Here is a 27,901-nt window from a genome sequence, read left to right on the forward strand (position 1 = left end):
TTATTTTTCATTTTAAATTGCAGATTACAAATTTAATAGTGTTTTGTCACATTCGACATTCAATCCATATTCTCCAACTGATTTCAAGCTTAGGACATCGCTGGTACCAACAATTACCATCGCGAGAATGATCTAAATATATAATTTCAGATAATTATTTCAAATATTGAACAATTCCATCTCTGCATCTGAGAATTCATTTCGTTTGCGCTCCTTGAACCTCTTGGTTCAGTTTCTAAAGTTCTTGCATGGTTCACCTTTTTTCTTTTTCTCTCCAACGTGGAGAAAAGAACAGACTCTTGTCATTCCGAGTGTTCCAAGCTCATACAGCACAGAAGATTGAAGCAATATTGCTGCAATGTTGCAATATTGCAGATTGTAATGTAACATTGCAGAGATGTAAATTAACAATACGCCTACAAAATGTCAGTGATATGCCTGTAATATTCCAGAAACGTTGCAAAACTGTAATTCTTTAATTGTTACAATAATAATAATATAAAAATATAATTTTTTTCTAATATTTATGTAGTACTCTTTTAGTTTAACAGCCGTTTTTATGATATAATAATTAATATAATCCATTTTTATATTTAAAGAAAAAAATGTATTAATCTATTCTTATTCGATTTCATTACCTAAGTTTTATATTTATTTTAAATATGAAATCAAAAGATTTTGTATAATATCGAATTTGAATACAATCAACGCATCATTATCGGATAAGCAATTAAGCTGCTAAAAACGATTTATCGAAATATTAATTATGTGATAATGTATTTATATGCCTGATATGAACGCAAGAATAAAGCAGCGCTTGAACTTTATTGATAAATTTTATTTTTTAATCAATTTCAATTGACTCGGAGTAAATTCGAATTAAAAAGAACCACTGCGATTAACTTAATTCATGATTAACTTATCAAGCGACTTACTGTTTATTATTATATTAATGTGGATAATATTTGTAGTTTGTTCGGGGCACATACATACATGCTTTATCCTTACGAATAAATTTATCCTTCAAAATTAATACTACATTTATTAGAATATTTTATGATTTTATTATAAAAAAATTGCTTTATAGAATGCACATATTATTAGAAATGCGGTTTGTAAAAAAATCAAACTTACCGAGATATATATACAGAAAATAGTTTTTATTTTAGAGTCTTCGTAAGAATTCAAATACATTACATTGCAATATTGCTGGAATATTTCGTTGTAATATAACAAAAAGCGGACATCCTAACATTGTTGGAATCTGGCAGCAATGATTCAGCAATCACCATGCAATATTGCAATGTTTTAATGAAATTATTCTGCAATGTTTCTGCAATCTTTCTATGCTGTATGGAAGATCATCTCTGGATGGGGTTGGAGAGGGAGGGGGGGAGGAGAGGGGGAGGGGGGGTAACACTGGTGCGAGCGACAGCGACGGTGGTACCGCCGGTGGATCGACGTGCTGGTACGATCGCTGTTTGCTGCGTGGCATCGGCGGAAACAGCCGTGGATCGCCGAGTGAACGAAGCGGATTCATCGCTCCGAACAGTCCGAAGCCGCGCCGAGTCGACACGCCGACACGCCGACAGTTGCATGTTGAATTTTGTACCGTTCGCTAGTTATAGTTTCGCTCCGGCCGGCTGACTGTCCTCGCACAGCGAGACGGTGAGTAAATTCGTTTTTGTAAATCTGCCCTGTAAACTGTTTGCGACAATTCGATCCACGAATCGCAAAACTTTTCGGAGCGCGCGCTCCGCCGAGTAGCGATAAGCCGATCCTTGACTTATCTTCACTCGAGCGCGAATAAATTATTGTTTTCAACAGGTGTAACCGAGTATAATCTTCATGTAATGCGTCATACGTATATGCTCAATGTTTTGATCAGCCCGAGATTAACTTTGAAAGTAAGAACAACAAGATCGAGGGCGAATGTATCGGATGAACCAGAGAACTTGTGTTAACGATGAAAAAGCAGTTTGAAGAATTAATAAATTCTTAAAATGCAAACAGATAGTATAGAATATTTATTCTCTTATATTTATTTATATTATTCTCTTTATCCGTTTCCAATAAGTTTGTGAATAGAAAGCTCCATTCAAAGCTCCACTTTCCAGTTTTCGGAGATGTGAAAACAAATTCGCGGTAAGAAGAAAGCCATGATGTATTTATCGACCTATTTATCTATTTTAAAAGTTGTCCGGTTTGCAAAGGACTACGGTTTAATAGAGGAAAACAGAAATTCACACATTCGTCGTTTATCATTTTCAATAAATCAGCGGGGCAAATAATTCAGAAGTACGGACGCGTATGGGCTTTATGTAATGTATTACCGTATGTCTGTTTTACGAAGGTTCGAGAGCCGAAGCGGGAATGAAAAATTGTTGCTGCAAGTTCTTTTTCCTTTTTCTGCACGCTCGCCGGTTTATCTAGTCCGTGATTAGGAGAGTGGAACGGAACGGCGCGAATGCAAAAGCGCGGCGCGGCCTGTGTGAATTAGTGTGTGAACCTGCACCTAAGCACCTACGTGCACCTCGTAAAACAATCCGACAGTTAGACGAGGGACAAAAAAAGGGGAGAAAGAGAAAAATTGCGTTCTCTTGCGCGTAATATGTAATATGCGACGATACGCGCACCTCGATCTTTCGCGAAACGCCGCGCCGTTTCAATTGTGAAATAGATGGGTGGATGAATACTTCTGCAAATCGTAATTACCGCTGCCGGTTTTCTACGTTTTCGTAACGACGTCTCTTTCGATGAAAAAAAAAAAAGGGAGAGAATGAATATTATGAAAACGATCACCTTAAGAGAGATAACGATACAAGTGATAACGATGGGTGAACAATTTTTTTTCAGATAAGTCTGATATATAATGAATCATATTGCAAATTCGTGAGCGACGTCATATTTAAAGGGTTTATATTTTTGCACTTAATTTTCTATTACATATACATATTCTATATACATATCATATATATTTCTATATACATATACATATATGTCCCGATTTTTACTTTGAAGTTGTTTTAATTGTCGCAAAATTTTTAATTACATTTTATCTCGGATTTCTTATCGAACGTCATATAATTGTGGGGCGTGATAACTTCGTTGTTTTTCTCGAGTTTAATAAATAAAATTCATGCTACACGTCGTATTAATTGCGACTTCTTAATAGGGACATTTAAACCAATTTCATGATTCCTCGGAATTCTTGCCTTAATTGTTACTGCTGGAGAAAACGTCATTTAGCGTGCGAACCTGGCTTCGCATAATCACTCTAAATCTCGCGAGCGATTTATTTATCCTCTCACGGAAAGAACGATTTTGCTGACATATTTAATAATTTAACTAGTTGCAGATTTGAAAATAATTTTATCGAAAATAATTTTCGATAAATTTTATGTGGAAAACATAAGCACGATAAATAATGCTGCAAAAAATTTTGATATTCTAACAATCATTATAAATTTTAGTTAATATATATACTTTTTAATTTTAGTACTACTACTAAATAAACATTTATTTTACAATAATATAAATATTTATTCACAATTAAAAAATAATAGTTGAATTAATAGTTTTTATATCAAATAATTTATTATATATTTTAAATAATTTATCATATTTTTATATCAAATAAATCTATACATTTATATTTAGATATTTAGATATTTGTTTACAACTTTTCAAACATTTATTAAAATTTAATTATTTTTTCCAGTGTACATAAATTTTGATAGTCCAATAAAGTTTATTTTCAAATCTCTATCTAGCTAAATTTTTAAATATTTCAGCGAAATTATTCTTTCCATGTGAAGTGTTTTCGATGCAATTTTTCGTCTGAGAGATAAGGTACTTTACATTTTTTTTCTTATACGTTGCGGTAATACTTGGCCGGAAATGTCGAGTCAGTTATTGAAATTATCCCGACCTCAGCAACCTTGCAACAAAAGAACACATGCGAAATAATATGCTTTCGTATGATTTCGGAACATTTTCAGCCATTTTATATCATGTAAGAAACTCATTAAAATTGAAGATAGCGTTTGTCCCCCTATTGTCTCTTTAGAAGAAGAGTAACAGCGAAAGTGAGTTGACAGAATGGAGATTCTCTTGCGAGAAGAACCTCGCTGTCATTTAGTGGCGAATCCTTTCGACGAATGAATGTATAATACGGCGTGAATTTCGTTACGCAACCGCGGAAAAAGAATCGCTTGATCCTATATATGTATATATAGGTGGGCGAGCAGCCGTGAGAGACATCGAGGACGCTCATGACTCATCCGTGGTCTCGATTATGTGCACTTAAATGTGAATTGTAGCGACTTCCGATCATACCGTTCCCGAGCCATCGCATCGATCGATTTTCTTTTACAGTAAATTGTCCATCAAGAATTTGCATTCCGATCCTCGGGTACTGTCAAGATTAATTTCCGCTCACTTTGCAGAATAAACGCACCTATACAGTGAGAGCAAAAAGTATTCGTACAAGAAAATTTGTTAGAAAAAGTCTTATTTGTAAAAAATAAACATTAATTAGCATTTTTATATGAATACATGAATACATTATGTTCTAACATAAACAAACGAGTTTCGCATGTATTTCTGATTTTAGAAGCTAAATTTCTCGATTGTACGAATATTTTTTGAGCATCCAAACGATACAATTTTTAATTTTTGATTTTTTTCGATATATTTTCTATAATTAATACACATCTTTTTGGTATATATAATTTGAAAAAACACAATCTATTTTATTCTTTATGAATAAATTATTAATTATCCAGCAAGAAATGATCGTTGATTAAATGTCGAATTGACGTCAAATTGATATTGAAATTATCATATCGATATCGATTCGACATTCAATTCAATGACTCATTTCTCACTGAATAATACATTTTAAAAGTAAAGTTTTTTTAAAAAATATTTTCTCTGTACAAATACTTTTTACATTCACTGTATATATCTACATACACTGTATATATCTACACTGTTAAACTGATGATCTCTGCGATGTATTCCAAAGAATCACGTCATGTCACTGACCGAAAAAATGTTCACATTATGTAGCCAATGCTATTTAATGATGACAAAGCGAAATAATATGTAGTTAAATTAGCAGTAACAGCTAATAATATGTAATATTATGTGATGAGATTAATCGAGAATTTATCTAATAATATTTCGGTGTAGCTGAAGATATATACTTGAATTATTTTACAAAATGCGCTGCTCCGTTAATTGCTCCGTAAAATGTTGAGCGGAACTTGATTCAAATGGCAGACCGCGGGACCGAAAGCTCGACCCACTGCACTCGATCTAATCACCAAGTGCTCTTGATGACAGTGATAGTGTGAAGGTTGTTCTAATTAATGTTAAATGACGTGAAACATTGCCGTGATTGAAACAAGAAACCTATCGCGCGGCGAATATATGTATATAATTAGCTCTCTCATTTACTGAAGTTTATCGATTAACGAAATGATCTTATTTGGTTTTGAGAATAAATTATATTTTAATAAATGCATTTTAATAAACTTCAAACTGTACTTACATAATATATTTATTATTTCTGCGTTACCTACTTGTTGATTTTTAATATTACGATTCGGGATTGTAAATCTTTCAATTGCGATTGTATAATAAAATAAACGCATTATTATTGTAACAAAATAAATAATAAATAATTAAATAACTCATTGTTAAATAATATATAAATAAATAATTTTATTAACGCGATTAATCTATAACATATTTGTGTGACATTAAAGAAACATAATGTGATAATGAGTCTCATTAAAACTTTTGTTATTAGTTTTATTTAATTTTTCAAATTTAATTACATTTAATGTTTAATCTATGCTATAAGTTTAAAAACACAAAAATGATAGATCTCTCCTTCCTTCACAATAAAACCTCCATTACTTTTCCTATTCTTATGCCGCTGATAAAGTCGTAATAAATAAAAATGTTAGAAAATAGATACAGATACATATCTGTATCTATTTTCTTGAAAGAATAGTAGAAGACTTTGGAGAAAATTCACGGACTATATTTTTTTCCTTTATTTTGGCTGCGGGTTTCAGTATGGTAAATTCGATGAGCGTTCACGTGTGTCTCCCTGTTTCGGTATGCCGGTCCCACCTGCTGTTTCCTGCTTCCTCTCACGTCCCTTTCATTCCCTTTCGACCGGCTCTTTCAATGGATTTAGGGGTCTGTCGCGCGACGCGTCAGCGCGAGGCACCTCCGCACGCAAAATACGTTCGGCTCGAGGTGCGCATTAACGATTGTCTCTACAAATCTGAGCTCGCGAACGAAGGCGGAGAACACGCGAGGAACCGCACCTCGATCGAGGAACAATGCTCGAAAGCGATCTTAAGAGACATCGAGCGGAAGAAGAGGAGACGCCGAGCCCAAGTGAGAAAGCCGGAGGATCGATAGTACCGCGCCTTGCTGTACCGCGAATTAAAAAAAGAAAAAAGAGGAAAAGAAGAAAAAGGAAAGGGTTAACGAAATGACGGAAGGGAAAGGAGGAAAACGACATCTGGACGTTACGGTTTCTTCTGCTATGTAGAAGAAGGTGAACGAACCGATGCGAACGATTCCTCGCTTCTCTCTCTCTCTCTCTCTCTCTCTCTCTCTCTCTCTCTCTTTTTTCTTCTTATTTGCGATGCACTTCTCATCTTTCGGAACGCAGAAAATTGCTTCTTAACATGCTTAGACGCCGCGACGTATTGCTACATTGTTCACTTCGTTCGATCGCATCGTTTCGAGGTAGAGTTGAATCAGGCAGCCGTTTCGATATCCGTCGTCACCATTGTTGATAATCAACAGACCAGATAAGATTTGGTTCCCAGCATGGATTAGCGCGATTCAAAACGCATGCACCACCGTCTCGTAGCTGCGATGTCCTGTGAATCGATGCAAGGATTTACCGCTGGCTTTTACCGTTACGATATCTCTAACGGGATGCGGAGAGTACGACAGAAGGAACAAGGCAATTTCTCGCGCTTTCCAGATCGACCGCTCGTGGTTCCCAGCAGTTGCGACTGCTATTCGACACGGTAATCGCGGTGTTATATATCAAGTAACAATTGCAGGTATTCAGAGAGTCTTTATTCAGCTATTCTACCGAACTGCATACTGAATTTTATGTTTTGCCACGCGCTCCTTTCAGCATTTAAATTCATAATTATAAAGTCGAATTACACCCAATCATAATATTTCTATAAGACTGGATTGTAAAGTTACTTTAATTTTAAGCGAGACTTAAATCTCTCTCTCTCTCTCTCTCTCTCTCTCTCTCTCTCTTTGCCTACTTAATTATTATTATTGTTATTACTTGTACGTTCTTACAAAGTTTGTCCTAAAATGGAAATAAATGCTTTATCTATTTATCTCTCTCTCTCTCTCTCTCTCTCTCTCTCTCTCTCTCTCTCTCTCTCTTCTTTAAAGAGATATGGGCGATATTTATTTTGAAATTACATAGAGATGGATTTACATGTTGACACATACGGAAGTTAAAAATAACAAAATATTAGGCCTGTTCTTTTTGAATTTCTTGCACAGTTCATTTTTTCTTTTTTTCTCTTCAATGTAGAGAAAAAGGGAAGAAAAACGAACCGTGCAAGAACTTTAGCTAAAAAGAACAGATCTATTATAGATTGGGTTACCATTGCTGCTTTTATATCTAACTAAGATAGACTATATTTCAATTAAAAGCTTAAAAATAAAATTGGAACACTTGAAGGCGTAACAAATTAAACTCAAAAGGAAAGATACCGGTTTAGTATGATAAATAAAAGTAATAAGCCGAATATATTTAAATTGCTTTTTGCTTTTTTAAAATAAAACGTTGTAGATATCAGATGCACTCGTATGCAAATGCGACAGGTTTAGTGCAGCGTGTCATGGTCGACGACGAGGGATGGGAGTACCGGGAACTTTTTCAAAATTCTGTCACGTGTAAAACGCGAGATGCAGCGGCTCGTGACGACCTTTGATCGCGCGCGGCTGCCTGTCGGATTGTCGTACCTGGTGACGCCGGAAAACACACACGGTGTGGTCGTGTCGCCAGAACGACGATGACGACAACGAGTTTTGTGCCTCTGTGCCTGTGATTTTATCGCCGCGCACGACCGCCCGCACAACCTCGGGAAGCGTGTCCGCCGCGCATGCTGAACTCGAAAATCATCGGGAGGATTGAATTACGCAATCGAGAAAATTGTCCCCGCATGATAGCGAAGACAGGGAGAAAATTGAGGAGTTTGTAAATAAAGATAATTTGTGAATAGTAGTGTCCGGAATACACTTATAATATTCGAATAAATGAATAAAAAATGAATGAAAATACCCATTCGAATACACTCCTTTTTTATTCATTAAAATATTCATTCAAATGGAAGGAAAAAGTATTCATTAAGAATAAATACTTTTTCATTACATTTGAATGAATATTTTTTGAATATGATTACATTTTCGTTTTGTATTCACTTTTACTCTGTATTATCTGCACATTATAGCTTGCAAGCCTGCAAGAGAAAACCGAAATCTATAAAAACAATGGCTACGATTATACCGCGCGCTTGGTCTATATAATGGGTGTCCTTGTTTAACCTATAGATTAAACAACATATTTTTATTAGAAATAAATAATATATCTCGAAATTTAATGTCCACAGATCATAATGAATGACGCGCCCAAAATATCTTATAACATGTTTACTGACGTAATCGGAATATGTATGCGTTCTATCAAATAGATGTTTATAAATTAAAAATATATTACTTTCTAAAATATTTTTCAAAATTTCTAAGTTTCCTTTATAAAATTTGAACAATGACAAAAAAAATAAAATTCATTTTTTTTTTATTTAAAATCGTCAAAGTGCCGGTTATAGTTAAGAGTAACGATTAATATTGGAGCTTTTTTCAGTTTATATTTTGTTTGAATAAATATGAATACTCGTTAAATATTCATAGATTTTTTGTAAATAAATATTTTTAAAAAATCCAAAATTTTGAATGAATATATGATTACACTTTTTTTTATGTGAAAATTTTGAATAAATACAATTTGGAGCTAAATTTTTTTGTATTCATTACACTATTTGTGAACAATAATTTTGAGAAAAAGAAACAAATATTCAACTTCTTAAGGGTTTTGCACAAGGTGGTGCACGAGCTGTCAATATTTTTATTTCATTTATAGATTTTTGCTGGGATAGTATTATATCAATATTTTAAATATTAATTTTAGAAGCGAGAGCTTCGAGAAAGAGATATGTTATCATTTCATATTTTATATTATAGAATTTCTCAGATGAAACAAATAATGTTGATACAAAAGAGATATAGTTGACAGGTGAAACATAATCCGATATCGTCCGTTATTTTAAGAAAGAGAAGTGAAAAGAATACACGGAGCAGCTGCATCATACGGTTTTGGCGATTATTTTGGAATCGTCGTACCTTCTGTCATGCTTATCTCGATAACATGTTGTGATAAGCGATAAATTGAAACTGAGAATTTCAATTTTTGAGAAAAAAAAGAGAGTATTAATATCAAAGTGCAAGTCTAAATTTCATCCAATTTTCAAACCGATAAACTTCTGCTTCTGTTTATTACCACAGAATTGTCCTACATGTCACGGGATGATCATTGCGTATCAATAGAATATCCTAGAATAGTCGATTTTAATTATACTAGCGGAATATTTTAGATAGGCTACTCAATTAAATAAAATGGAAGAAAAAATGTTTTAATGAAATACACAATTAATTTAATAATTCTGTAATTTTTGTTTGAAAATGAAATCTAAAAGATTAAAGAAAGAAATTTTGTAGAGATTTATAAGGCATTTTGTATTTTTACATTCAAAGAGAATATTTGATACATAATGAGATTTATAATTTGTATTCTTTGTGTATACATATACACATATACACAAAAAATGTTTGGATTATCAAATTATATGGGACGTTCAAATTAATAGCTAGAATGCTAAAACTTTTTGCAGCTTTGTTATAACGCTTAAGCGCAAATACATAGTTATTTTGATGGTTCAATAAAATTATTCGAATCTGTATTTAGGAAAATTTTTTAATTTCAACAAAACCGTTCTTTCCGTGTTCTGATAACACACCGATAGCTATTTATCAGAATTCATCATTTATTTAAAGCTATATAAACTGAGAGATCTTCGTTCGTGAGGCTACCGTTTAGACTACGACTAATTTTCAATCCTTATCGATCGTCACGGCACTTTTGTTGCTTCTTTCGTCAATAGATAATACACGACTTAAAATAAGACCAAGAATTGACGGGACTGCTAAGAATCTTCATTCAGCATACGTGGTAGAGCGCCGGAAGTCAGACATGAACGATTCATTCGCCGGAAACTTCTCCGAAAGACACGGCTAGAAAGTGTATGCATCAGCAGAAATTGTCGTTGGCGATTTACGTTCCGTATAAGCGAGAATGACAAATGGATTCGTTCATCTTTATAGCGCGCTCGTTCGAGTTGATCGCAAATTTCAACGTGAGTTTGCGCTTTCGTATTGGATAATTCTGCGAAATTCTACCGGATATCCGTTTATCTACAAATACTTCGTTTGAAGTCGATTTTTTCTCGCAGTGAAGAAATCGAAGATCATCATAGAAAGAGTTCAATCAAAATCAGATTAAGATCTTAATCAAGCTTATTTAATCTTGCGAATCTGTTTGGGTTTATTTGACTTAAATTGTAATTCATATTTTCTTAATAATATTTTATTTTATTTTATTTATCAGTAACATGAATTTTAACTCTTGCGCCAACAAATAAAAGTTTTTAAGAAACAGCAAATTTTTTATTGTTTCAAATTATATAAAAATTTGAAAAAATTTGATATACTTATCAAAGTTCTAGTAACAAATTTTTATTATCATAAAAGTCGAATTATATTTAATTTATTTTTTACAGATTTAAATTTATCTATCAAAATAAATTCACAATCAAAATATCAATGAAGTATCAATGAAGCCTTTAAAAACCCTAATTGTCAGCAGAAGATTAAAAACTTTTTCTGATATTTGATGACTTCATTTATTAATAATAAAATTTATTGTAAAATTTTTTTTATTTTTAGAACTTTTAACCATATTGACTCAAATGATAATATTATACAATAAATTTGAACAGACCAAAATTTAAAATTTTCTTCTAATGCTCAATTTAAAAAGAATTCTTTAATTTAAATGACTAATTGCCGTGCTGAAAATTACTGACGATAATTTCAACGATTTGAAAGGATATTAATTTTAAATTAGTTAATTTTAAATTAACTGCAAGATAACAAAAATAGATCGTTGAGTGATCTTAAGATATGTGATGACATTCCTCATAAATAATTTTTATTATTCTTTTCACGTTAGAAAATTATGATTTATATTATACGAAACGTTCTAGTTAATGCACTTTCTCTCGAGTAATATCTAAGTAATATCTAAAACAAAGACTAAAGAATAAAGATGAGAGAAGATCGCAGAATGTATTTAATCGTTTGTTCCAGAGTAAAGCTCGGGATGGAGAACCAACAGGTGTGGGTCCGTGACCCTCAGGAAGGTTTCATCATCGGAAAATTCACGGACATGGTAGACGGGGATGCTTTGATCATGCCCCTCGATCCGAAATATCCGCAACGCACCTGTCCACTGGACGAAGTATATCCTGCCGGCGATTACACCAAAGATGTCGAGGACAATTGTAAATATTTTCTCTTGTCCATAACTTTAAAAGACAAGAAAAGAAAAATTCTGAGAAATTTCGATTTTGCCAACAAAAATAAGACAATGTTGATCTTACTATGGATATAATATATGTTAAAGAGATTTAATTTTCAAAAATATTTTTCTATCCCCCTTTCCTAAAAATCTTAAAAAAAATTCCTAAAAATCTTAAAAAACAACTAAAGCAGAAAATCTTCTTAAGAAAGAAGAAGACGGGAGTGAAAAGATATGTTTAGCTGTTTATTCGCAATTCCTCCGATTACTACACACCGTGACGCATTTGTGCGTTTCGTCTATTTTATATATCAGCTAGATTAAGATCGCGCGGTCACGCTCGCTTCTCACGCGACTTTCGCTCTTTTGCAAAGGCACTTTCACTGATCCTTTTCCCTCATTCATCTTTTTTTTTCTAAATTATCTCCTTCTAGGTGCCTTGATGTACCTGAATGAGGCCACGCTGCTAAATAATATTCGCACTCGTTACTTCAAGGATAGAATATATGTGAGTAATTATGACGATGCTGAGATCGACGACCACCTTTGTCATTCTTAATCTCTCGTTACATCGTTAAATTTCAGACTTATGTCGCCAACATTCTGATAGCTGTAAATCCGTATTACGAGGTGAAGGATCTCTACTCACCACGGACTATCAAGGGTTATCAAGGAAAATCTTTGGGTGAAACGCCACCGCACGTCTTTGCCATCGGTACGATGATCGCGTGCACACACATGCATGATTCTTACCCCCTAATTGATTCGCTCCCTGCAAGAGTATAGAGTATTTTTCTTTATGTTTGCAGGTGACAAAGCGTTTAGAGATATGAAAGTGCTGAAACAATCTCAAAGCATTATCGTATCCGGTGAATCGGGAGCTGGCAAAACCGAGTCGACTAAGTATCTCCTGCGGTATCTCTGCGATCTCTGGGGTTCGACGGCCGGTCCAATCGAACAGAGGATTCTTGATGGTAAAAGAAAATAATTAATACGAATCCGTGAAGTTTAATCCTGTCTAATTAACATCGTGAAATAAAAATTAAATTTTTAATTAAATAATTAAATAATTGTTAATGTTTTTATTTTTATAGTAATATAATTTTGCGATTCTTTCAACATAATCTCAAATACTATAAACTCAAAGTCATAATAATGACAAATATTAAAAAACTTGCAAAAATAATGTATACATTTATTATAATATTTTTGTTATATAATTGGCTCATTTTTTGTAAAAATTAATAAATTTCAAAGTTTAAGATTATAAATGAGTGAAAAAGAAAATGTTTTTCTTTTTCACTCATTTATAATCTTAAACTTTGAAATTTATTAATTTTTACAAAAAATGAGCCAATTATATAACAAAAATATTATAATAAATGTATACATTATTTTTGCTGATTATAAAATTAATATTGTGTATAGTATATGTGTATTCATAAATCACAGAATATTTTAACAAAATAACATCACATACAAGATGTTTGATAAGTAATGATAAAACTCTTGCATAGGGATAGAATGGATTAAATTGGGTCGAAAAATCCTCTTCATTTTGCAATTTTGCAATTTTTGTAATAATTAGCAAGATATCAATTATTAAATATTGATTTTCAATAATTTTTTTACTCAAGTATTATCGACTTTACAGAAATAGCAAGAGACAGAAATTGTTTATTTTCTTCTCATAGAACTCTAAGAATTTTTTCAGAATTTTTTATCAACTTTTTAGTACTACATTTTCTTATTGACAACTATTTTTCCAACATGAAAAAATGCGGTATTAAAAAATTCTGAAAAAATTCTCAGAACTCTATGAGAAGAAAATAAACAATCTTTGTCACTTGCTATTTTTCTATAAAGTTGATAGTACTTGAGTAAAAAATTATTGAAAACTAGTATTCGGCGATTTTTAGTAATTAATATCTTGTTAACTAATATCTTGTTACGAAAATTGTAAAATGGTACAGGACTTTTCGACTCGGTTCAGCTCTATCCCTATGCGGGAGTTCTATCGTTACTTATCAAACACCTTGTATAATATTAAATATATAATATTTTTATTAAACATAAAAAATTTACGCAAGCTAAGCAATGCGTTTTAAAAGAATCTTGTTCTTTTTGTTTACTCAGCATCATGATTTGACAAGTTAGAAATCGATTGTATATTTTTTGTTACAATTGATTCGTAGCGACTCCGGTTCTGGAAGCGTTCGGTAATGCGAAGACGAAGCGCAACAATAATAGCTCACGCTTCGGCAAGTTCATGGAGGTGCATTTCGATGCCAAGTGTCAGGTGGTCGGCGGATACATCTCCCACTATTTGCTGGAGAAGTCCAGGGTGTGCCTGCAGAGCCCGGACGAGCGGAATTATCATGTGTTCTACATGATGTGCGCTGGTGCATCGGCTGATTTGCGCGCAAAATTGGGGATTACCAAACCGGATGACTTTCATTATCTGAGGAATGGCTGCACTCAGTATTTCTGCAATGCGAGATCAGAGAAACGATTGAATGAGGCGCAGAAGAGTCGCGAGCAAACACAAAAGGGCAGCCTCCATGATCCTATTTTGGATGATGTTGAAGGGTTTAATGCTATCGATCAGGTACGCTCGCGAAACTTTTTTCAATGACATAAATCAAGCGATTTCAAACAATTTGAAAACTTGAAAAATTTCCAATAATTATTTAATCTCGATTTGTTAGAATAGCAATAATAATCGATTTAAGACTAATAAGAGTCAGCGCGGGAGAGTCACCCAGTGTCAGACACGTCAACACTCTAAAAATATTGTAATTAGTTCCAATATAATGACTAAATCTTATAATTATTGAATTCAAGAATATCCAAAACTTCTAAACATGTTTTGGAGTCCGTTAAACATCCACTTCAGACTTGGAAATCTATAGAGTGACTTTTCTTAACTGACTACCGGATTATTCTGCGATGATTGTTTACTAAAGAAGATTCCAAAGAGAATCGAAACGTTGCTTTGAATAACAATGCTTTGAATAAAGGAGATATCATAAAAAAAGTGGAATTAAATCATCTTTCCACATTAATGCGTACCCCCTCCCGCGCTGACTCTTATTAGCTTTGAATCGGTTATTATTGTTATTTTAAAAAGTAAGAGTCCTAAGATATTTTATTTTATTGTTTATTTTGTTAGTATATTTTTGAAATTTCTTGTACATTTGCGCTAATATTTTTATTCTTTATTATTTTTATAACATCAAAGGCATTTACCCGACTCGGTTTAACGGATACCGAACGCATGGAGATCTACACGATGGTGGCTGCAGTGCTACATCTCGGCAATATTATGTTCGAGGATAATCCGGAGGATACGAAAGGCGGCTGTAGGATAACCGCCGACTCGGGAAAAGCGGTAACGATATCCGCGAAGTTACTGGGGGTTGATCCCGAAGAGTTGCGACAAGCTCTTGTCTCGAAAGTGATGCAAACTAGTCGGGGTGGTATCAAAGGAACCGTCATCATGTGAGTACATAAAGATTTCAAATAATATTCTGCTTTTTATTGCTTTTCTGATAAATTTAAATATTTTTTAAATTTTCTGTTTGCGGCCTTTTTTTTATTATTCTTTCTGATTGTCTAATTGCAATAGGGTGCCCCTGAAGGTTTACGAAGCCCATAATGCTAGAGACGCTCTAGGCAAAGCTATTTATAGCAAATTGTTTGATCATATTGTCGCGCGGATTAACAAGAGCATACCTTTCAAGGCTTCGAGTTACTATATTGGCGTACTAGACATTGCAGGATTTGGTGAGAAAAATGTTCTTCAGTGAAGATTTTTCTGGTTTATATAAAGCGAAACTTGTAACAATTTTTTTCTCTCGTATGTAGAATACTTCAAAGTCAATAGCTTCGAGCAGTTTTGCATAAACTATTGCAACGAGAAACTTCAGCAGTTCTTCAACGAACGGATCCTGAAATATGAGCAGGAGCTTTACGCCCGAGAATCCTTGAACGTTCCAAAAATCTCTTATGTCGATAATCAGGATTGCATCGGTGCGTGAAATTAAAATTGCAAGTAGTAAAATGCAAATCACAAAATCGGACATTTATTTCTTAAAATGAAAAATTATAAATTACCCGGAAAAAAAATGTTTCATATATAATTTATATATAATTATATAAAAATATATAAAATTATATATAATTATGTAAAAAATTGACATATTTTGTATACAATTATATATAATTACATATAAAATATGTTCATATTTTCACAACATTTTTTCTCGAGTATGTAATTATTAATTAATGAATTATTTTTAGAAGAATAGAATAATTTGTCTCGTTTTATCCAAACAAATGTTTTCACAGTTTTTCTTAAGATAACATTTCATGGATGAAATGATAAATAGTATTTCCACTTATAGATTTTGAAAATAAATTGTCACGCTAACTTTCAGATTTAATCGAATCGAAGAATACGGGTATCTTCTTCCTGCTAGACGAAGAGTCGAAACTGCCGACTCACAGTTTCGCACATTTCACCAACGAGGTTCACCGCGCATGGAATGGTCACTTCCGCATCACTTTACCGCGAACGTCACGATTGAAGGCTCATCGAGAATTACGAGACGATGAGGGCTTCGTGATTCGCCATTACGCCGGCGGTGTCTGCTATCAAACAGTAAAAAAATTGCTCACAAAATAAGGAGTAAAAAAATCATAAATGCATTTTTCAAAGACATTTTCCTGATTTTTAGACTCATTTGAATTTTTGCATCTAGAAAAATTTAAGTGAATGAAAAAGTATGTAATTATAAGTTTATATTTTGATCTTATAGAATCAATTCATTGAAAAAAACAACGATGCACTGCATGCCTCCTTAGAAGGGCTTATTCAGGAAAGTGGGAATAAATTCCTTAGGACGCAATTCGCCAATCATTCGTTGCAAAAGGGAAAACTCACCTTTATCAGTGTCGGCAGTAAATTCAAGACGCAGCTCGGCGAACTGATGGACAAGTTAAAGAGCAATGTAAGAATATGGATTTAAAAATTTTTTTATACTTTGTTCTGTCTTCTCTGTTTATAATGCTTACCTGAATTTTTTAGGGAACAAACTTTATAAGATGCATCAAGCCGAATAGCGATATGGTAGCGCATCAATTCGACGGCAACAGCATTATGAATCAACTACGTTGTTCGGGAATGACGTCGGTTCTGGAATTGATGGAGCACGGATATCCTAGCCGGGTACCTTTTCACGAACTTTATAATATGTACAAGTCCTACTTGCCGCCGGAGCTTGCCAAGCTCGATCCCAGATTTTTCTGCGAAGCTCTGCTGCACAGTCTAAAGCTGAATCAGAAGGATTTCAAATTCGGCATCACCCGAGTCTTCTTCAAGCCGGGCAAATTCGCAGAATTCGATCGGATTATGAAGTCCGATCCGGAGAATCTGCGCAAACTAGTCGCTAACGTGAAGAAGTGGTTGTTGAAGTCGCGCTGGAACAAGCTGCAGTTCTGTGCATTGTCGGTGATCAAGCTGAAGAACAAGATCATCTATCGGCAACAACATCTGATCGTGTTGCAGAAAACAGCAAGAATGTACATTGCGAAAAAACAGCATCGGCCACGCTTTCGCGGTATTATGAAAATCAAGAATCTACGAAAGCAATTGACACGAATGGAGGAGACCGCGAGTCAGTTGAAGAATCGAGAGAAATCGACGCAGGACATGAAGAGACTCGATGACGATCTAGAAGCAGCTATACGTAAAATCAAAAACAATCCGAGAATTATACCGACGGAGATCGATGGTCTTTACACATCTCTAGTAAATCAGATGAATAAACAAATGGTCGCTCTTCAAGACATGGTGAAGCAGCAGAAAGTTGCTGAGGAACAAGCAAGATTAAGGAAGATTCAGCAGGAGCTCGAGCTAGAGAAGAAACGAAAAGAGGAGGAGGAACGCAGAAGGAGGGAGGAGGAAGAGAACAGGAGGAAAAAACTCGATATGGAAGCCAGAAGAAAGATCGAAGAGGAGCAGAGAAGAAAACAGGAGGAGGAGGATCAAAAGACCGCGGCTGCTCTTCAGGTTCGTTGAATTTCTATGTGATAATATTAATTTATAAACAGGTAAATTAATTTTAGTGTAAAAATCTAAATTGTTATAAGCAAAGTGTTTATGCATTTTTATTTTATATTATGCAAACAAATAGTTTAGCTTATTTTTAAATTCGAGAAATAATAAATATTAAAAAAAATTTTTTTTATTTATGGAATTGATAAATAGACTGACTAATAATTTTTTGGTAAATAATTATTAATATATATTTTATATATGTGCTATTATTTTGTATTATTTAAAGGCTCAATTGGAGAAAGAAGCTATGGAGGAGAATCGGTATCGAGAATTACTGGAACAAGAAAGAAGAGATCACGAATTGGCGGTTAGACTTGCTCAAGAATCGAATGGTCAAGTCGAGGATTCACCACCGCCTATACGAAGGTAAAATCTTATTTGTTAATTAATATAATTGGCATAAATGCCAATAAATATATAAATGATATTTCTGAATTATTAAAATTATCAATTATAATTTCATTTAATTGCAACTCATCGATCATATCGATCATATTGATCGATATATAATTTTACACACATTGATTTAAATATGAGAAAAATCAAGAATGTTGTTAAAATAGAAATAAGATATTTTGTTGTTTAAATTGATGCAGTGGCTCCGATGTACGAGCACCTATGAACAACAACAGGCTAATAAGGTACCGTATAATTATTCGGGTTTCTCGTGTAAAAGACTAACTTCTAATGAAATTTTCCTTTTCGAATGAATTAATAATCCTCATCGCACGCAGTGATTCACTTTCATTTTTATCGACCGATTCTTCGATAAAGCCTACTCCGCAAATAAATTATTTCCTGTCAAAGAAAGGTTTATAATTTCTCGAAAAATCTGTCAAAGAAAATAGATGATTCTACGTACATTTTTAGGCATACTATTAATTGTGAGATTTATTTTAACACTTTCAGATTCTCGTGTAGATTTTTTACTCACACTGAATCGCATGATGTACTAATTTCGGCTTGTATTAACTTTCTTATTGATTAATACTAGCGAATATGTTTTTTAGCGCATGATATATTTCAATGTTAAAGTGTTGTATTACGGAATGTTATAAAATCACGATTACATATTATTTTTTTATGAATATCTGTTTGCAATGTAGATCGGAGCAGGTTCGTAATCAACAGGCAGCTATGAGCAACAAAAAGTATGATTTGTCGAAGTGGAAGTATTCTGAGCTGCGAGATGCAATCAATACATCCTGCGACATCGAGTTACTTGAAGTACGTGCACGCATATCGGTTAACCGTAACTTTTTTTATTTAAAATTATTTATTACAGGCTTGTCGTCACGAATTTCATCGCAGACTGAAAGTTTATCATGCTTGGAAGGCGAGAAACCGCAGGAGAACCATCATGGATGAAAACGAGAGAGCACCAAAATCTATTATGGAAGAAGGTAAATAATTATAATCATTGTAAATTAATAATAATGAATAGCGTATGCTATTGATGCAGCCAATTAAAAATGTTGTGCATGGCTGCATCAATTTTTACCATCTAATTTACTGCAGCAGCTAATCTTTTTCAATCAAAGAAATCTTGCAAAAGAAAAAACGAATAAACAGATTAATGCAGAAATCAAGTAGTTATAAAGTAGTTTTTATGTTGCAATCCGTTATACTTAATAAATTAAAGAAGCAATAGATTAATAGATTTGTGTATGTATGTGTGAGAAGTATATCTTCATTTGGAAAGAATAATCTTAAATATATCGTTTTCCAGCTGCAAAAACACCAAGGACTCCGTTGAAGCAACAGATAGTTGAATCATCTCAGAGATATTTTCGAATTCCTTTCGTTCGTTCCTCTGCGGTCGGGCAACAGGACAATACGCACAGCGGCGGCAAAAGAGGATGGTGGTACGCGCACTTTGACGGTCAATATGTTGCACGGCAAATGGAACTTCATCCCGATAAATCGCCTATACTCCTCGTAGCAGGTAAAAATCCGTATTACATAATATTTTTATCTTTATGTATTTGTTACTTATGCTAATACGCTCTGCATTGCAAATAATGCTTCGAATCATGTTTTCTGAAGGCAATAATTGGGGAGGGAAGTAAAAATTGACTCAGATAAAAATGATTAATTGTATCATAATCTTTGTATTTATAATATGAAAAAAATGTAAATGAAACATAGCTAACGATGAAAAAAGTAAAAATGACAGAATAATTTTTTATATTTATATGCACGTATGAAAATATACTTTTCGAGTTTATATTGATATTTTTATGACTTCGCAGTATTTTGACAGAAATATTCTTGCCATTAAATTTGTGTTATACTTTAAGTTATATATATCGTTATGTTAAATTTAATTTTAAAGAATTATTTTTTTCACAACAAATAAAAGAAAACAAAAAAGAGAGAAAAAACATTTAATGCCTATTACGGTCGAAGCTGGATCCTAGATGCTTTTAAATAATTTCTATGTGAATTTATATACTAAGGCTATATCCCAAAACTTCCTCTCTGAGGAAAATTTTACCCGAAATATAAAGTACACATATTAAATTATTAATTATTTTTTTGTTAGGCATTGACGATATGCAGATGTGCGAGTTAAGTCTAGATGAGACTGGATTAACGAGGAAACGCGGTGCCGAGGTTCTAGAACATGAATTCAATCGCGAGTGGGAAAAGTATGGTGGTAAACCATATATAGCGCCGTGTGATCGCAAGAAGTGAAGAATTCGCGACGCAGTTGTAAGAGAATTATACATCTGCGTTATGTCGCGCAAAAAAAGAAACGCCGCATAAATCAGCATAAATTTGTTATTATGATCTTTACGTATCTGACGTAGGTTCTCGTCCGATGAATGCATCGGCGATTCTGTGCCTTGCGAGATGTGCCTTGTATATTACGGCACAAACGGTATATTTGTATCGTAAATTATATTTTACGCGTATAGTTACGTAAGTCGAAGAACTTTTTTGTTGATATATTAAAATTCCTATTTTGTAAAAATCTAGTTTCTGAACTTTCTAGCATTTGTCGATTCATCAGTATTCTATGATTTGTTTTACTAAATAATTAAAGATGGTTATATAACTTTAAAAAATATGTAGCTTATTTTTTTTATCTAATTCTAAAGCAGCATTCTGTTTATAAACAAGAACAGAAAAGAAATAAGATATATTGTTCCTTACATTATTACAAGCTTATGCATTATTAGCATACATTTGCATATTATAAAAATAATCTTAATCAAACAATTCAATGAATATCTTGATGTTATAACAAGATTTTACGTTATGATTGATAATGATGATATTTAGTACATAAGTCGTTCGAAATAAAAATAATAATAAACAATATAGATGAAACGGACAATTTATACTGTCAGTTGTACTGTACAAGTCGAATAATTGTGAACATAGTGATATCGAATTAAATTTTGCAAAGATTTAATTGCTAAGTAATATTATAAAGCGATAGTGATCTCAGATGATTTCTTAGAATTCACGTATTGCTACATATATATACATATATACATATTGCTACGATAATTACATATAATAATATTAATAAATATTTATATAAACCCATTAATAAATCTTTAGCAGAGTAGAGAACATATGTATTTTATTTACAAACATCATATTTTCAGATTTATGTTGAAATATTGTAAAAGGAATTGCTAATACAAAGACCGTTACAATATCCTTTATTTATGCCATTTGTCTTTGCAAAGACCCTCAACTTGATATAATTTTTTTTTTTACTTAAAAAAAACCCAATACATTTTCTAATCACTTATAGATACGGATGGTGGTACCCAACCACCAAAGGCCATCTCCAGTTCTTTTGCAACCGCCAGACAAAGACGATCTTGATAAGGTGCAGCTATGACCTAAATTTATACACACACACACACACACATACACACACACACACCCACACACACACATATATATATGTATGTGTGTATATGTGTGTGTGTGTGTGTGTGTGTGTATACATTAAGCGACAAACTGAATATTCCATTCTGGTTTTATTCATTTGCATTTTAGATTTTTTCTATTGCAAGAAGCAGAAAAAAACTTTGATCTGAATTGATTAATTAAAATTTACCTGAACGCCTATGGGCATTCCCTCGTGATTAAGCCCCATCGGAACGTGCGCCGCGGGAAAACCAAATAAATTGAATATTACGCAGTTCAAACTGGACATCGTTTCGCATAATACAAACTGCGGAAGAAATTGCTTTCGGAAGGTCGGGTAAATAAATACGCCATTATCTCCCAATAGATCCTGTAAGACAGAAGGAAAGCGGCAGTTAAGTGTAAAAAAAACTGATAACGAAATTGATAATGACATGATAATTGTATTAGACTTTCAGACACTAACCAGCAGTTTCTGTTGAATCTCCTCTGCATGCTTTCTGTAATACGATATCTCTGATTCTGTGAATGGAAAATGCGTTTCTAATGGTATAATGAAGAATAACATCTGTTTCGTGTGTTCCGACAGACCAAATAGAGTTTTCATCAATTCGATGTTTACATTTTTATGGTGCTGCAATAATAAATCGATAACAAAACTGGAGCTGTCTTTTACATCATCAATCCAAAACTAAAACGTATACCTTTTACATCTAGTTGTAAAAGAGACTGAGGCAAGTTGTTTTACGGGAGGAGGGACACAGACTCTTGCATAACGCATAAAACATGAGGCATAAGAAAAGCAATCAATCAGAGTCCTTTATTTTATGGAAAGGAAGAAAATAAAGGATTTTGATTGGTTCAGTTTCTTATGCATTCTGTGTTATGCGTTATGTAAGAGTCTGTGCTCCCCGTTTAAGTTATTACAATTTGTTTTTATGTAGTTGCCACATTTTTATGAATTTTTATATGCGATACTCTACAATTTCATTTATAGCGTTTTCTCTTGGCTGTACTATCGCCCACCAGCAACACTCAGACAGTGTAGCGTGTTTCCTTGGCTGATAGTAGGCGAACTCATTCAGTGTAACGTGTTTCCATGGCTATAGTGTAGTGCAAATTTTATGCATGAAGTGAGGTTTCTACACGATCTCAAAGAAACGGTGTAGAATATATAGTGTGACATTAAAAATTTGAAAATGGAAGTCAACCGGCAGTAGAATTAAACACGATAACATGAAGTAGTGTACATCATGGTATATGTACACTTGTGTAGTACAGCACTTACATGCAACCGGTGTAGTGATTACACTCAATGTATTCCAAAAGAAAACACTATTAGTTTAACCGCCATATTTCAACTCTAGAAGACACTACGTATATTTTCTTGATTTTTACTGTTAAAAGTAAATATTTCATTGTATATCGCTTGTGTTACTGTATATGTAAGTTAAAGCTATGTGATGTATCATCTTTTTGTATATTTCTTTTGTATACATTTGATTATAACACATTTTATTTGAATCGATATATGTACTTTTTGATCTGTTTTTTCGAATTGGAAATGGAAGATTGGGGCAAATTGTTACACTTTGATCGGAGAAGGTTGTTACAACTTACCCCATTGAAAATAATTTTTTTTCTTCTACAGAATGATGCACAGATCTATAAATAGACTGTCGACTTCGTGTCCATGTTTGAAGCAGCTCTAGGCAGCACTATATTTGTATTCACTCACTCTCACATATAAATCACACGGATAAGAACATTCGTGTTTTCACATAAATTTATACGATTTTCACAGATAGCATACATACGCATATGTGGAACAAGTACAGCTGAGAATCAAGTTCATCTCTTTCTATTATAATGAGTCAGCAGTCTACTTATAAAAGTCTGTCAAATGGTATAAACTTACAAAAAAAAGACAAACAGAGAATCTGTAATTGTAGAAATCGTATGCAACAGCGACAAAGAAAGTTAAAAGATGGCCACCTGTCTGTGAGAAAAGCAACAAATGCATAATATTAATTCTGACTTTTCAACGTTAACTTTAATAATTTATTTTAAAAAAATGTTTGTAATAATTTTATAAAATAAATATTTTTTGTGAAATATTTCGTATTTGATTTCATTGTAATTTTGAATTATGTTTATATTGTAATATTAAATTTTCTTTTATATATATATATATATATATATTTCAAGTGATATTATAAACGTAATATCTTGCTCCACAGTGGAGTTAAGTTATTACAATTTGAAAGAAAATCTATCTATTGATAGAAAATGTTAATTTTCAATATTTAAAAATAAACAGATACAAAACAGAAAAAAAATTGACTATCTAGATAAAGATGTATTTGAAACAATAGATATTAGTAATTTAAATGAATTTGTACGAAAAAATTGCTAATAAAAAATTGTAACAATTTGCCCCGATCTCCTCTGTATCTAATATAACTGTATACATAATTCACATTTTATTTTTCAGTTCTGAGATTCTAATAATAATATCGCAAAGTTAATAAATTAAGTGACGTATCCCGCTTCTGAAATAACATTGCAGCAATTTTGCATTAGCGAGCTGCAATATCTCTATCGTAATATCTTACAATGAAATACGTCTGCTTTTTTTTCAGCGGAATAGAAAGGGCATGTACGTGATGTGACTTTCACGTATGGAAAATTAGCTAGGTCATTAAATTAAGGTCTTCCTTAAGATTCCTATTCTGTAACTCTTAAAGATCTCAACGATATCGTTATATTTGTCATTATGTGGATTTTATAGTAAAAAAACTATGTAATGACAATAATACAACGATATCGATTTAACTATCGTTAAGAATTATAAAAGTCAAAGTTTGAACTATTTAATATACTGAGCTTCATGTATTTTGCATCTTTTATACCTTGGAATCGTTCGCGTTTAGCAGCATTTGAGGGACCTTTTTTACATTCAAGAATCCTGTTAACGCAATGTCGACAATTGTTACTGGCCACTCTATTGGTAACTGTAATGTCAAGTTAATGTACGTTAAATCCTGCGTGCATACTGGTATATTGGCTGCAAACACTGTACCTTCTCGGCACGAACATTATATCGCGCGAAATGATTAGCGGCTTTCAGAACGCAATTCTCAATTTCTTTTGACATGGATACTACACCAAACGTTTTGTCCAAACTTTGTCGATAGTAGATCTTTATTTGCTTCAAATCCACCGGCACATCTAAACGCAAGTCGTGATTGCATTTCGACGTCATCACTTTCATAAGCAAACCAAGATCTTCAGCGTATCTAGTCATTGGGCCAAAGGTTAGCAACTTCTGAAAGTATTTGTCTTCGGTGAATGGCAAGTGTCCATTAGTAGGAATAATTCCTGCAAAACGAAAAGGAAAGAATATGACTAATATTATAACCACTCAAGTTTCTTTAATTTTCCATTTTATCAGTGAATTTGTACTTAAAATATTTTTTTATAAGAGAGTTTTTAAATATTTTTAATAGATATATATATATATATGTTCGAAAAGTAATTTAAAACAGCAACAAGATTTAATTAAAAGAATTAAGTCTATCAATGGATCACAATGGGAATACCAATATAATAAAAAAAATTAATTTACCAGATGTGGGTTTATGCCCGAAAATGCCGTTGAAAAAAGCAGGTACTCTTATAGAACCAGCAAAATCTGAGCCAATTCCGATTACGGAACCACCTGCCCCAAGTAATGCGCCCTTAAATAAGAAATTTTTATTTAAAATTTTTTTCTTCTTATTGACTAGATTGAGACTAGATTGAGACTATCATTTTAAACAGGAACATTATATATTGTACGTTAATTCCATCTAGTTATATAAAGTGTCTTGCTGTGGTATTTTAATTCGTCAATTTTGAGACACCCTGATCTTACATCATTACAAATAAATGGTATCGCGTGATTGTACGTCTAAGTGTTCCGGGAAAGGAAAGTGTTCTAAGCGAAAGTCAGTAATGAGTAATAAACAACAACATATATCTTTCGCTCGCGTAAGAATTGGAATTCGCGTAGAATTTCGATGTTGACTGAAGTTGACCTGAAAAATAAACTGCGTAACCGATGATTCGTAACCGATAAACCGCAGTGTCGATAATACTCTATAATTGCTAATCGATTAATTATACAAAAAGTATCATATTTTATGTACATATGTATATATATATATATTATCTTTCGGGTCAACTTCAATCAATCGAAATTCTATGCGAATTCCAAAGAAAATTTATTTTTCTGTGATTTATCTATACATATATATATATATATATATATATATATGTATAGATAAATCACAGAAAAATAAATTTTCTATTATTATATATTATTATATGTTCTTTCGATCTATCTCTTCTATTTTATATGGACAGACAATAAATTTTTTTTCAAGTTTTCAGTCTTAAACGATTCTCAAATCTTTAATAATTAAAACTGAATTACTTCTCCACCAGATGATCCACCGGCCGAATACCTAGTGTCATAAGGATTGTAGGTACGGCCGTATAGTAGATTAGTGCTATCAAAACCACAGCACATCTCAGGCGTGTTAGTAACACACAATGGTATCGCACCGGCATTTCTAAGCATCTCGACGATCGCAGCATCGTAGTCTGCCTTTATCCCTTTGCGAGACAAAGTGCAACCTGTATGACTGCAACCTGTAATCATAGTAAACGTTTATTTACTTCATACACAAGATTTATAATTTACATTTGGTGTACTTAATGTAATTAATACTTATTTAATATAATTCACATAATAGCGCCTTTTTTTCTGTGTATTTTTTTAGATATGTGTTCTTTAAAATGTAAAGATGAAAATGTTGAAGCAACAATATAAAAAAACTACTCTTACCTTTTACAGCACAACATTCCTTAATGGTAATTGGAACACCATAAAGCGGCTTTTCTTTTTCTAAAGTTTTAATATCAAATTTATCATCTTTCAATTGTTGGTCATAATTTCTTGCCTCGATTATCGCCTCAGTGAATCGGTCGTCAACAACAGCGTTTATGAAAGGATTTATTTCTTTAATACGCATTATATATTTTTGCACTACTTCAGAACTCGTAATCTGTTTTTTTAAATATATTTAAATACATTTAAACATTGTATATAAACTTTTTTACTTCCTATATATTACAAAGTAAAATTTATTATTATAGCAAATAAATTGTTACAGCAAAAATAAAATTAAGTTTGTCATAATTACATAACATGTATCATACATAATCGGCACAAAACGATAAAAGCTATCGCTGAAGCTATACGCAGAAGGATTCTTTATAGAAATGTAATAATGATTTTACCTCTCTCTCTCTGATCTTTTTAGCGAGTTTCGTGGCACTCAACATATATATGGAACAAGTTATAGGTGGAATATTTGGTGGTTTCTTGTGAAAAAACAACCATATCGGACGAAGTACATCGTATATAACATTTATAATACTGAACACTATACGTATTTTCCACAGCATTACCTATAAAGTAAGTACCATTTAGTTAATGCGTCAGTTGACACTTTATACTAATTTGACAAACAATTAAATTCAGTTCAACCGATTTTCTTTTCAAATTTAAGAAATATCTGCGTACATTTCAATATACATGCACAATATATTTGGAAACAATGTGCTAATCAGTAAAATGTGTTACGGTCGAACTTAGTATTACGTAATTATTATACGTAAGGAGTTTTATAGTTGTGGACACATCACATATCAACATAGTTAATAATACTGGTAGGTGGTCTTATTGAATTTCGCATTGAATTTCGCGTCACGGTTCGCGGAGCTTCGGATAAACCATAAGTCTATCGTATGCTTGACACGCATGGATCATTGAATAACAATGTAACTTCTTTCGCAATAGGTCGCGATTAGGAATTTTGGGGCCAATAACTGTATACGCGTTTTGCATTTGCAGCACAAATAAATCCAAACAAGTTCATTCAAGGACTTGTGTCATATTTTCTTCAATAATACGTTTGGAAATAAATTTTATGTGATTACATCACCTAAATGCGAGAAGCGTCATTTGACAGTCAAAGTTAGATGTTGAACTAATATATATATATATATAT

At 32.8% G+C, this 27,901-nt stretch overlaps 2 protein-coding genes across 2 annotated transcripts in view; one reads left to right on the forward strand and one right to left on the reverse strand.

The window, feature by feature from the left end:
• Nucleotides 1-1,557: 1,557 nt before the first annotated feature.
• LOC108692587 (myosin heavy chain 95F) lies at nucleotides 1,558-21,133 on the forward strand. The gene is made up of 18 exons (XM_018200898.1): nucleotides 1,558-1,668; nucleotides 11,557-11,750; nucleotides 12,202-12,275; nucleotides 12,353-12,482; nucleotides 12,577-12,741; nucleotides 13,963-14,375; nucleotides 15,009-15,268; nucleotides 15,396-15,553; nucleotides 15,635-15,799; nucleotides 16,207-16,430; nucleotides 16,588-16,779; nucleotides 16,857-17,840; nucleotides 18,115-18,254; nucleotides 18,485-18,529; nucleotides 18,995-19,115; nucleotides 19,174-19,291; nucleotides 19,618-19,833; nucleotides 20,434-21,133. Exons 2-18 carry the CDS (start codon nucleotides 11,570-11,572, stop codon nucleotides 20,583-20,585), a joined length of 3,738 nt encoding a protein of 1,245 aa, XP_018056387.1. The 5' UTR covers nucleotides 1,558-1,668; nucleotides 11,557-11,569; the 3' UTR covers nucleotides 20,586-21,133.
• A 333-nt stretch (nucleotides 21,134-21,466) lies between these two features.
• LOC108692628 (fatty-acid amide hydrolase 2-like) overlaps nucleotides 21,467-27,901 on the reverse strand; it is a 10,466-nt gene continuing 4,031 nt past the window's right edge. The window contains exons 2-10 of the mRNA XM_018200968.1: nucleotides 27,129-27,299; nucleotides 26,674-26,893; nucleotides 26,260-26,477; nucleotides 25,411-25,522; nucleotides 24,865-25,163; nucleotides 24,695-24,796; nucleotides 22,249-22,416; nucleotides 21,973-22,152; nucleotides 21,467-21,751 (exon numbers count right to left, since the gene is read on the reverse strand). Of these exons, the coding sequence (XP_018056457.1) occupies nucleotides 21,647-21,751; nucleotides 21,973-22,152; nucleotides 22,249-22,416; nucleotides 24,695-24,796; nucleotides 24,865-25,163; nucleotides 25,411-25,522; nucleotides 26,260-26,477; nucleotides 26,674-26,893; nucleotides 27,129-27,296 (1,572 nt within the window). The 5' untranslated portion in view covers nucleotides 27,297-27,299 and the 3' untranslated portion in view covers nucleotides 21,467-21,646. The remainder of the gene's footprint in view (nucleotides 21,752-21,972; nucleotides 22,153-22,248; nucleotides 22,417-24,694; nucleotides 24,797-24,864; nucleotides 25,164-25,410; nucleotides 25,523-26,259; nucleotides 26,478-26,673; nucleotides 26,894-27,128; nucleotides 27,300-27,901) is intronic.

This window comes from Atta colombica, unplaced genomic scaffold (assembly GCF_001594045.1).
Source record: "Atta colombica isolate Treedump-2 unplaced genomic scaffold, Acol1.0 scaffold78, whole genome shotgun sequence".
NCBI classification, from domain to species: domain Eukaryota; kingdom Metazoa; phylum Arthropoda; class Insecta; order Hymenoptera; family Formicidae; genus Atta; species Atta colombica.